The sequence below is a fragment of the Paralichthys olivaceus genome, chromosome 7 (assembly GCF_024713975.1).
Source record: "Paralichthys olivaceus isolate ysfri-2021 chromosome 7, ASM2471397v2, whole genome shotgun sequence".
Lineage (NCBI taxonomy): Eukaryota > Metazoa > Chordata > Actinopteri > Pleuronectiformes > Paralichthyidae > Paralichthys > Paralichthys olivaceus.
Window position 1 is genome coordinate 12110014 of NC_091099.1, and position 12455 is coordinate 12122468.

At 43.0% G+C, this 12455-nt stretch overlaps 1 protein-coding gene across 1 annotated transcript in view; it reads right to left on the reverse strand.

The window, feature by feature from the left end:
• ptprq (protein tyrosine phosphatase receptor type Q) overlaps positions 1–12213 on the reverse strand; it is a 38854-nt gene extending 26641 nt beyond the window's left edge. The window contains exons 1-21 of the mRNA XM_069528632.1: positions 11806–12213; positions 11288–11413; positions 11077–11218; positions 10700–10987; positions 10395–10612; positions 9187–9367; positions 8678–9028; positions 8287–8598; positions 7554–7829; positions 7160–7459; positions 6861–6991; positions 6467–6596; positions 6173–6326; positions 5932–6038; positions 5134–5231; positions 4547–4715; positions 4125–4385; positions 3825–3985; positions 1802–1913; positions 1075–1183; positions 452–566 (exon numbers count right to left, since the gene is read on the reverse strand). Of these exons, the coding sequence (XP_069384733.1) occupies positions 452–566; positions 1075–1183; positions 1802–1913; positions 3825–3985; positions 4125–4385; positions 4547–4715; positions 5134–5231; positions 5932–6038; positions 6173–6326; positions 6467–6596; positions 6861–6991; positions 7160–7459; positions 7554–7829; positions 8287–8598; positions 8678–9028; positions 9187–9367; positions 10395–10612; positions 10700–10987; positions 11077–11218; positions 11288–11413; positions 11806–11850 (3786 nt within the window). The 5' untranslated portion in view covers positions 11851–12213. The remainder of the gene's footprint in view (positions 1–451; positions 567–1074; positions 1184–1801; positions 1914–3824; positions 3986–4124; positions 4386–4546; positions 4716–5133; positions 5232–5931; positions 6039–6172; positions 6327–6466; positions 6597–6860; positions 6992–7159; positions 7460–7553; positions 7830–8286; positions 8599–8677; positions 9029–9186; positions 9368–10394; positions 10613–10699; positions 10988–11076; positions 11219–11287; positions 11414–11805) is intronic.
• Between the last annotated feature and the right edge of the window lie 242 nt (positions 12214–12455).

The window sequence follows — 12455 nt, forward strand, 5'->3', positions numbered from 1 at the left end:
ACCCAGTGGCGTTTGAAATTCACAGTGAGGCAATTGTTACATCTTAGTGACATTCAAAGTTTTTTTGTAGTTTCTCAAGAAACAGTGAGAATGGTTGTATTTTGGATCCAGAAGGAATGGAACTCAGAAAGCATGTGTTCTCCTTACAGCTTACTGTAGTTTTTAATTTTTTTTAATTCGTGTAATTAAATTTTGACTTTATTCTCAATTCTGACTTTATTCTTGTAATATTAGGGCTTTTTTCTTCAATATGGCCCCAATACTCCACTGGAGTTTAGTAATTAACTATGATTCTTTTAAATATTCACAACTTTGTTTAAATGTCTCAGTGTGGTTACTTCTGTTTTGTTTTTTATGAGTTAAAGAAATCAACATCAGCTAATGGTGATCCCAATAAAATCAATACAATGTAATGAAAACAAAACTTTACCCCACGTCTCATGTATCTCACCTGAATGTGGTAAGTAGAACCTGAGGTGAAGTCAGTGAGAAGCGTCTCTGGTATTTCCAGGTTCTTCGTCACCTGTGTGAAGGTGAGATCAGGATAGGGACACACTTCCTTGTACCTATGAGAAAAATAAGGTAAGATTATTAATTCCCAACTCATGATATACATATTTACAAACATGATGACAGACAAAAAGATTCACAGCTATAGGAAATAGATATTTTGCATATTTTGAATATTATTTATCTTTTGTAAATCTTGTGTATTGTTGACTGACAGAAACCTGTCTTATCAGGTCACGTTAGATCAGAACTGAATCTTATTTTACACACACACACAACATTTATATTTTTTTAATTGAAAACTATGAAAGGAATGCTCCTTGAATGTTGAATTTTATACACAACCCCAAATGGAAATGGGTCCATGTTCTATTTCATTTTCCTTTGTATCTATAATTCATTTAGTCTATCAGTCCTGTGCTCCATACTTTTGTTTTAATTCAAGATTATAGATTTTGTGCTGCAATGAACCTTACAGAAGAGATTTAGCTTCCACTCTCTGTCCTGTAAGATCGTTTTCATTGTTTATATGGTCCATGAAAAAAAGAATTAAAACAAAAATACCTGATGACATATTCATCGATATCGTTGGCATCAGATGGCATGGTCCAAGAGAGCAGAATACCGTTAGACCCGACAGCCTCTCCTTCAAGGCCCAAAGGGGGACCAGGAACTGCAAGTGGAGGGGAGGAGAGGCGAGGAAAGAAGAGAAGAATCAGCGAATAAAACTCATATATTCAAACATAATTTTTAATATAAGCTTGTCAGACTCAAGCTGTGTAAAATACCATCAATAAGCAGAAATGTGTAAACGTCTTTTGATTAATTACAACTTCTGCATATCAGAACCCAACAGGACACAGCAGCAGCTTTTTGAAGAATAGTGCTGTTGTGTAAGGTGGGCTGATCCTAGTGTGTGTGTGTGTTTGTGTGTATCAGTGTGTGTGAGTCTGCATGAGTGTGTAATGGGCCAATCTCTGATGAATAAGGCCTCACACAGCAGTGGCATTTCACTGACATTCACCACCGACCCATTCTTCCTGCGGTTCAAAAGCTTGGGCTTAAGTTACCTGAAACGAATTAAACATGGAAGGTAGAATACACACACACACCTACATGCACACACACGCGCTCACACACACACACCTACTGTACTCTCCCCTCTACCTTAGTACTGTACGTTGCCGCACAGGACCTGAACCTAACAGCAGAGGGCGTAAGAGAACCTGATGCCACTTAAACGCCCCAAAACAGAAAGCTGTGTGCATGTGTGTGTGTGTGCACGTCTCACCACTCTCATTAGTGTTGATCATGCGGCTGATCCCGGGGCTGAAGTTGGAGGACGAGGCCGCTGTGACCGTTACAGTGAACTGTGTCCCTGGACTGACATTGACCACATCAGCCTGCATAAATGAAAAAGATATACAATACAATATAAACACGCAGTCAACCCCCTGTTGTTTTAGATTATGATGTATTGTAATAAAGAGCTGTCTGTTAATGTTGGATGAGGGTGGGTGGATTAATATCTTTGTTAATTATTATCTAAGTATGTTTGTTTAAGTCGGTGACACACAGGGAATGAGTTGTCTGTGTGTTGCAGTCTTTTAGCCTTTGTGTTGGTTGCAATTAACACTTGACACTATGACACCAGCCTGTTGGGTGACACAGCAGCACCTTAAGTTCCCAGCCCAGAAATATGACCAAGCATTTTTTTCCACTAAGGAGGTTTTGTTTTTTTGTCTCTTAGTTAGCAGGATTACCCCCCAAAAAAACTGCTGAACAGATTTCCATGAAACTTGGTGGAAGGATACAGTATGGTTCAGGGAGGAGCCCATTCAATTTTGGTGTAGATCTGGATCAGGGGGAGGATTCAGGCATTTTTTTCTTTCACTTTCTTTAACATTGCAAGATATGGTGTTTTGTGACATATTTTTATTTTATATCTCGGTGAACGATTGATGGATCTTAATGGAAAAAACTGTATGTGCTTTAAATTTTATATGTCATTCATGCATATTTACGTATGCATGTATTTACCTTTTGTGTGTTCTATCTGTGCAATTCCAATATCATACATGTGCAATCCTATTACACTCCATAGACACTATATATTCTGTTTACAGATTTCCTTGTGTTTGTATTGTATCTTTATTTATTTATTACTTTTACTAATGTTTCTTTTTTACTATCCTCTTTGCTGCTGTAAGATGCCAAATTCCCCCATAGTGGGACTTATAAGGGATTTTCTCTTCTCTTCTATCTGTGTGTTAAGATGTGTGTGCACATGCAATGTCCGACATTGGGTATTAATTAATTAATTAATTAATTATTCTTACCTGCGAGTGCACCTTTCCCAGGCAGAGTGTGAGCAGCAGGACAAGTATGAGCAAGGTCATGCTGGATAGCAGGAGTTAGCTTTAGTTTAGTCACAGCAGGTTAGAGGCCTCAGCGGAAGAGCTGCATCCAGTGTTAGTGCACGAACGTTAGCAGTGACCTACAGGTGAATCCACCGAGCCAAGCAGACGTGACTCCCGAGTCTAGAGGCTGGTTAGTGGCATGAGTAAAAAAAGGTCACTGGGTTGTTGTCCAGGCATTTGGATAATAACAAATCTTGAAGTATTCCAAAAGGGTGGTTTGTGGTTATAAGCAGCAAAGGGCAGCGGGTTCTTTTCATTAGCACGAAGCTATCGCTCTTCCTCTGGTCTCCCTCACTCTCTGGAGAGAGCTGCTTAACCAAATGAATGATTCAGGGTTGAGCTCATGAAACCAACTTAATAAATAATGAGATCTATTACTCAACTCTGTGCACTGTGTGTGTATGTGTGTGTGTGTGTACGGTTACATTTTGGGTGGTATCTGACACCTGGCAGCCGGGGAGCCAGTATGGGGCGGTACTTGTTTGAATGGGAGGAGGGATAATGTATGAATTTTTGTGTGTATGTGGTCGGTGCAGAACTCTTGTACAGAGGTGTAGAGACCACTCAACACACTTTACTGTACAGTTTTGCCATTCAACCATTAACACACACATTCATACAGTGCATCAATGTGCAGCTCTTTCTCTACATCACTCATACGCTGCCGAGACAACCATCAGGGGCAATTTGGGGTTTCAGTATCTTGCCCAAGGGCACTTCAGCATGGGGAATGTGGCATCCTCTGGTTTTTGGATGACCCACTTCCCCCCCCCACCCCCTTTTGCTCCTGACTACACTGCATTGTTGTTATTCAGCTTGAACTGTTATATCATGTTATTCAAATGTCCCCACTGGGTTGAGAAAGGCCCTTGTTAGTTTGCTGTGTAAAAGTACCTGAATGTATCCATCATGTCCAGGGTGCACTGTGACTTCTCCCTGGTTAGGATGCAGGCTCACTTCATAATGATCCACACACCCCACCGCCGGCTCCCAGTGCAGTGAAAACGCACGTGCAGACACATTCAGAACACGCACTCCTCGTACACGGGCCGGCACTCATGAAGCACAGGAGAGGGAGAGAAAGAGTCAAAGTGGCAGAGGAAGTCTCTGTTGTCAGGATGTGTGATAATAATAACAAAAATAATAATAATAAAGGAAATGTTGACAGGTGTTGACTGGTGTTGTATCGTCTACCTGTGGTTACGGTCAGGAAGGCGGCGCTCCCTGCTGTCACCCCTCTCACTCTCTCAGCGCTCACGTTGTAGCTGCAGCCATCCACCAGCCCCGTAACCACGGCAACCTGCTGCTCCTTAGGTACGGTGAGCATACGTGTGTCCGAGGTGTTGGCCACGGTGACTCTGTGGAAGTCGAACTCCCCGATGGCACTGTCCCAGCTCACTGAGACAGAGGACGAGTTCACGTTGCCCAGATGGAGGCTGCACAGTCCTGCAGGGCCTGGAAAACAATGACTTGCAGTTTTCATAATTATAATAATAATTAATAATATTCTCAACAATTTAATAACATTCTCATATGTGTTATGAGAGTATTATCCTCCGACTGAAAGTGGTGTTACAGATCAGAATGATAATGATGAGTGTTTGTGTATCTCTCACGTGTGCTGAACTCTCTGTGGACCGGCTGACTGGTGTCTGAGCCCAACACACTCTGAATGTTCACACCGTAGTCTGACCCTGGGATCAAACCCCTGATCTCATAAGTTGTGCCCGGGAGAAGCACGTCAATCCATGAAGTCTTGTCCGTGGACAGCAGGCCAAAGCCAAGCTGAGAAAAAGAAAAAGAAATTCACATTTTTCAGTTACTGACGGCAATAACATGTTTGTTGTTGAGCAACCCTGTGAGTTGACAAGTGTCTAACTTATTTCTGTTAGTGTGGGCAGTGAGTGATGTGCTCCGTCATCCTTCCTGGCGATGGCTCTGCAAAGGCCATACATTTTTAAAGAAATGGTAACTCAATCTGGTGTGTGCCGAGTCCAACACCGGTTGCCAAGTAACCAACAGTTGAGTGCGGAACCTGACGCAAGTGGCCTCAATCGTCCTTGAAAAACTAAAGTGTGTGTTAAATCAAATGACTAAGATGTGCATTACTACACACACACACTTGTCTAAAAGTTGATATGAAGTAAACTGAAATGATGCTTGTTTCTACCTCTGCACAGACACATTCATATACACGTCTTACCCTGTACTCCTCCACCTGACCAGGCGGCGGTCTCCAGGTGACAAACGCTGATGTCACTATGTGCGCTGACAGAGCCACTTCCTGCGGTACCTCTGGGACTGGAGACAAGGACGTGACATTATATACAGACGTATCATATTATATTTTTACATACTTCTTTATGAACACCAGGGGTTGATACCAGCACCAATTGAATACTGAGATCCAAACTTTTGTATTGTAAAAGTCTGTGAAGAGTTTTGTTATAACTACCTCCACTAAGGACAAATGACTTGGTGGGAGGTTGTGGTCTGGGTGAAACTTTAATGTTCTTTGTTGAGTCAAAAGTTTGGTGTGGATCAATATCAGAGGGTAGATCCATTGATTTTCTATCACTTTCTATAACTCTATAAGGTTTTTTGACATTTAACTCGTTTTTTAGGGAATAATTCATTGATCTTGATTAAATAATAACCAGGCATATTTAGGGAACTGATATCTCTAAGTGTGTGCAGTTTGGTGCAGATTTAATTTAAGGGTACCGTTGTGCCATGGTGGAAGGTATAAGCTCTACTGAGGGCTTTTCCCTTTTTATTCATCACATCTTATTCTGACACATTCAAATCCTCAAAGTCAATATATAGTATAGAATAATATTAATGATCGTATTCTGTCTCCCATTAATATAATATAAAAACACATATTTATGCTCTGCTCTCACTATTTATTTCCTACTACATTATTTTTATAATCCGAAACTATGCAAATGTAGACACATACACACCCAAAGCATGCTGTGTCTTCAACTCACAAACTTACTTGTATTGACGATTATTGTAGCCGGTTTACTCTTCCTTTCCCTGCTGGTACAAATCATCTCAATTGTGTATTGACTTCCAGGAGCAAGTCCTTTAAAGCTGTATGATCTGTGAACACACACAGAACAACAGTCAGTGATTATCAAGTATCAAAGTTCCTTGTTGTCTTTGGATCAGCTGAATGAATTTCCAGTGTCATAAAACTGGAGAAATGTGTGTTGGCTGACACGAGTGAGACTGACCTGAGCGCCACATCAGAAATGATCAGCTCTTGACAGGATGTTGTGTTTTTGATTGACAGGATGCGTGCGCTCATCACTCCCCTTACCAGACTCCAGCTGATGCATATGGACGATGTGGTTTTATTGACCAGAGACACCTCCACTGGGCTGGGAGCTACAGGCACATACAGAAAACAACACAAAAGACGCCTAAGCAACATGTTTGCGGGCGTGCATGCGTGCATGCGTGCGGGCGTGCGTGCGGGCGTGCATGCATGCATGTGTGCGTGTGTGTGTGTGCGCATGCATGTTTACCTGCTGTGATGTTGATGGTGACAGGGAAGCTGTCAGTGAAGGACTCCTTCTCTGTTCGTACTGTAAAGTGATAGAGTCTGCCTGGAGTTAGACTGGAGAACACTGCGCTCTGGTTGAACACCTTCTGCACCTGTAGCAATAAGAGCCTTATTATACTGTGTACAGTAACAGCATTACATAGAGGGGGAGAGGGGACGTTACACTCATGCATACATGTACTTTTGATACACAGAAACATGTTTACAACTGGTCACCATGAAAATGAGAGAACCTCTCATTTAATTATCTATCTAGATGTTACCAGAATTTCTGGGAAATCAAACTTCAGACTCTTCCTAACCCTGAGATGTCCGGGTGTGAACATTCACATTGGGTTTTTTTTCAATCTGTTTACCATGTGTGAACGGTCACAGTTCAGGCAGACGACCTCGAACCTCAGAGCTCGTCCGTGTGCGGGATCCCAAAGCAGCTCAATGGATGAGTCTGTCACCACGCCCTCCCTCACTCTGCTGGGAGGGACCAGACCTAAAAAAACAAACCATATCCCACAATGCATACAGTAATTATTACTCTAACAAACTGCAAACACTCATTATTCATTATCTGTTTACAAGTGTTTTCCAATAAAAGCAGAGAAACCACCTATGAGAGTCCATGTATTTGTACGCACTAGAATTAACAGAGATAACTCACTCGTTCTAAAGGTACTGGTGTAGTACGGAGGTCCCGTCTGCTCCCGGCTGGTGCTGTGAACCTTCAGCTGGTACTCAGTTCCTGGACTGAGGTTGTCGAGTGTCACAGTTTGAATGCCAGCAGGGAGAGAGTACCAGTCGCACGAGTACCCACATGATCCCTCACACAAAGGGTCACAAACTCCCGGACACATACACACTTTCACCCCATCTGTCAGACCCAGCTGTGGATGCTGAATGTACAGCTGTGCAGAGGTTGCGCTGACTGACAGAGGCACTGCGACCGGAACAGGTAACGGATCTGCAGATAAAGAGGGAGACTTAGTTTAAAAAATGGGTAGAGAGGTTAAACCTGATATAAATATTGTCGAAGGCTGTATTCTTGTTTCTCTTACCTGTGGTGTGAGTGATGCTGGTTCTCTGGCTCTGGTCTTTTCCGATCAGTGCAACCATTCCTACTTCATAAGTCTGACCTGGAGTAAATGGGCCCAGATCAACACAGTTTCCACCAGGACTGGATTGGTTGATCCACAGTGAAGAAGCACTGGGGTTACTGAGTGGGTGGGCTGTCATGTAATAAGAATCCGGTGGGTCGTCATGTGGACTGGTCCAACAGACCGTCAGATTTCCCCTCGAACTCAACACCACCAGACCACTAGGGGCCCTCACCGCTAAGAAACACAATGGCAGAAGGTTAAGTTTTCAACTGAGGCGCAAACAGCATCTGCAAAGTTAATCCTGTTTGCTACATTTTAATAACAATTACAAGTTATAATGTCAATATAAAAACATCTGCAACCTATCTGCTTTGGTTGGGAGGACAGATCAACAAGCTCTGCTGTGCAGAATCAATAAACCCAAACTCTCCTCAGTCTGTACGGAAATTTGGAGACTTTAAAAAAAGACTCATCATTTAAATTGGTTGTATTTATATTAAGCATCTCTAGTTTTAATACCACTCAAGGTCCCACTCACCCACTTATACTGCACTTCTATATGCTGCATTTTTCCTCATCACACATCAGTCACACTCTGACTGAACAGCATCAGTGTCTTGGCTGAGGAGATTTCAGCGGGGATCGAATCACCAACCCTCTGGTAAGATGAAGGGGGCCGTTTCACACTTACCAGTCTGTACAGTCACAGGCGTCTGTCCACAGCTCTGGATCCCGTGCTGCGTGACTGCATAAACTTCAACCACGTACTTCCTGTGAGACGCCAGCCCTCCAATCACAGCCGTGTATGACTGCAACCTACCAGTCTCTGATGAGCAGGAGATGTTGATCATTCCAACTATCCTCTCGTTTCTCAAGGACATGTCCATGTATCGCACAACAAATGTCCCTCCAGCAACGTGCTGCACATCTGGCAGAATCCAGTGGACACTCATCTGACTGACTGTTATGGAGCCCACAGTGATGCTCTGAGGAGGAAGTGGCCCTTTAAGAAAGAAAGATTACATTTGTGAGCAGACAATAGAGCTTTTTGTGTTGCCTTTGTTGTGTGTCAGCAGACTCACTGGTGTACGCAGTCAGTGTCTGTCCCAAGCTCCAGCTGGAGCCAGCAGGGTGAGAAGCTCCAAGGGTGAATGAGTATATGCTCCCTGGAGACAAACCTGCCACGGTTACCCCTCTGGACGACAGGGAGATGGGGACTTTGACCATTTTATCCTTTTTGTCCTCTGACGTCCTGCTTCTACTTTCTTCACTTTGCCCCAACTCTTCACATGTCTCCTTTTGGTACTGGAGGAATATCTCAAAAGATGAATGATCGAGTGAGCTCAGGGGGGAAAAGTCACTCCAGCGAAGCTCCACCTGATGCTCCGTCACCTGAACCAGGTCAAAGGAGAAGGAGGCAGGGACTTGAGGGGCTGAGGTGGAAATGAGGAGGAGAAACACATTACAATGAATTATTTACCCTGAGATTGAGCCATAGTAAAGTAGTATAGATCATTTCAAAAAGTTATTTAATTGATAATTGTGACATAATGTAAAGTGATTCATTTGTGAAGATGTGAAGTTAGCTTACTCTGGTATTGACAGATGAAGGGTAAGTTGATGTTACAGAAGAATGGAGTGAGGAAGTATCCTGGTCCTGTGGCATTCCTCTGGAGGGCAAAACAGTCTGTGTGATTGGCCGGCAGTAACGTCATCATCATGTCCGTCAGGTTATATGGCGACCCATCAGTCCAGAGCGGTCGGCCCTCCTCCTGTGAGGCGACACACGAGAGAGATTATGTCCTGCATACACATACATCCCTGACTGTCACAAACAAACCTCCCCCGTTAGGAGTTACTGCCACCAAGACACTTTCTCAGGTTACTAAGTAAACTAATTAGCACAGCCTAAAAGTTTAAATACCATCATCCTCTTTGATTTTGTGACCGATAGGACCTAACTGCAGCCTTCAATAAAGGCAGCACCAGAGAAAACTGTGAGTTTGAGCCATAGGTCATTAACTTTTTATACCTCATTCAGCATGCACCAGATATTCACACCTATTTGGTTATTTTCTTAAAAACATGTGATAATCATAATTCTCTACATTGTCATATCCAGTGATTAGGTTCATTTACATTGATGAGAATGTTCATTACTGTCAAAGGTACACACCAGATTCCCACATACTGAGGTACTCAAAGTGTTCGACATTTCCTGTAGGAATTAGTGAAAAAATGTTGTGCAGGAAAGTTTAATAATACTCCAGATTATTTTCAAAGCTACTGCCCTGCAGTCCACTTTCCATATAGTCCTCCATATCCAACAGGATCAAGTTCTGTTTGAACTTCAGGGTGGCTGTGGCTCTGGAGGTTGAACAGGTCGTCCACAAACCAAAAAGTTGGTGGTTCGACTGGCTCCTCCAGTCTGGATGCTGAAGAGTCCTTGGGTAAAACACTGAACCCAAAATTGGCCCTTACGGTGCTGTGAATAGAAGCACTATGTGCTTTGAGTGTGAAATGTTAAATAAATATATTCCATTTATCATTTAATTTCTACACAGTAAAATAAAATCATAATCTTTTAATAACAAAATTCAATTCTTATTCATTTATATTCTCAAATGTAAACTGTTATTAAATCATTTTGCACATTGTCAAATAAAACACAGTAAATTGAAAAATGTATTTACATTTTTATCAAATCATAAATTATGACCAGTACCGATAATATAAAAAGAAAAACAGCTTATCTCCCCAGTGCCTCTGTGCCTTTGTATGTATAAAAAATAAAGTCACCTGCTGGTCACTGAGTCCAGTCCAGAGTAGCAGCAGGTTGTTGTGGCTCAGCAGGTGAGAAGATACAAAAGTCAAATCATGGAGACTCTTGAAATCAGCCAGGTGACTTCCAGCTGCCAGCTGTTTACAGCTGTGCCGAGCGTCGCTCCATGTCAAAGCTCTTCTTCTCACAGTGTAGCAGCTCCGTTCTCTGGCCGGCCAACCAGGGGGGCACTGAGCTGCAGACAGAGATGATCATCGACTTACACCAAACAGCTTGCAGTCAGTTTTTAGGTTGATGTGGTATTGAAGTTGTTGTACTGTACCAGTTTCCATGCCGATGCTGAGTCTCTGCTTCAAGATCACATTGAGGTGTCTGAGCGATGTGGTCACCACAATTTTGACCTTGAAGCGTGTACCAGGCCGGAGACCTGTCACGGCAAACTGGGACTTTCCTACCTCGGAGGGCTTCATGTTGAATGTGTGTGTGACAGATAATGTGTGAGTGTTGTACAGACTCAGGGTGGAGAGGTTTTGCTGTCTGTGAAGTTCCCATGTCATGAGAGCGGAGGTCGTTGTGGTGTGTACACGAAAAGAATCCAGGGAGACTGGAACTGAGGTAGAGACAAGAAGACGGAGCGTTAATCAACTTCAAAACATTCTTCATTGCAGTGCTTGGTGCACGTCGAGTTCACACACTTACTTAAGTGAAAAGTCTTTGCCTCGAGTGTGGTGTCATTCCTCCGAGAGCTCAGTGTGATGTTATATCCTCTTCGGTCTTCAACCAATTGCAGGGACTTCTTGCAATCAGAGCATGCTGATGGATCAATGGGCTCCACATACACCTGCAGAGAGGATTCCTCAAAATAAACTCAAGCTTCACAGAAAGACAAATCGTAATCTTGTATTCTTACCAGATGGTTACTTGCAGTCCTGCAGGTCACTGTGTAGGTGTCTGGATCTTGACCAGAAGGGAAGGACTGAAACTCAACTTCAACCTCAACAGGATTTGAATGTTGTTCACAGGTCAGCAACGCCACCTGAGGAACAGGGGGATGAAGATTGAAATTATTTGCTTAAAAAAGGAGTCAAAATGTTTATATGTTCAATTCAAATAAATTCAAATGATTTATTCTGCAATTCAAGGAAAACAAACAAAAGTGCACAGAAAATGTATCCACACAAAAAATGACAAAATACTGACAAATCTAAAAAATACCTGCTGGCAGCAGCTCTACCTCAAAGGATGTGTTGGCTCATTGATAATGTTAAATGCCTTTTTAAGGACTTGACCAGAATGAAGCTGGTGTAATGGTTTAATGCTCATGTCCTGGAAAAATACTAAAACATAAAGAAAAGATATAATCTGCTTCACAACGATTTGTGAAGCAGATTATAGGAGGCCTCCTATCTGTGGAGGCCTCATTCTTACCTGACACAAACTTGCAAACAGCCACAGACGCTCTGTTCCAGCCATTGGAAATGTCACTCCATCTCATCCAGTGCACGTCTTCAGTCACTGATCCACATGGACACACATCCACCTCTGCCTGCGCCTTCAGCCTCCGGTGGCTTCATGCGTAAACCAGAGACAGCTGTGCGTAAACATCGGCTGCGGAAATTCCCAAAAACTATTTATGTCGGTGAGCACACAGCGGAGCGTCAAAAAAAAAGTGACCGGTGACTTCTGAATTTTTTCTCTCAGACTTTCAAGGGTTTTAAATTAAGAGACACACGCCCATTTCCTTAAATCATGGTGAAATCTTTTTTTAGGTTTTACGCAAAGCCTTGACTTTGAATTTAGCGCGCACTTAAAGTCTGCTCTCAATGGCTCCTTCCCCTTAATAGCAACGACTTTTTAAAAGGTAGAGACCTCGTGTAAGAATGGGAGGAGAGAGAGAGTGTATGTGTGTATGAGTTCAACCCAACTTGTTTTGCCTCTTTGTTGGAATAAGAGCAGCTCTCCATGGTAACTACGGGCACATGGCCAAAGCTGGTCTCCTGAGGAGATGAGAGGTGGAGAGGCTGGAGAAGTGAGATGTGGTGGTGGGCATACTGGGGGGGGGGGGGGGGGGGGGGGAG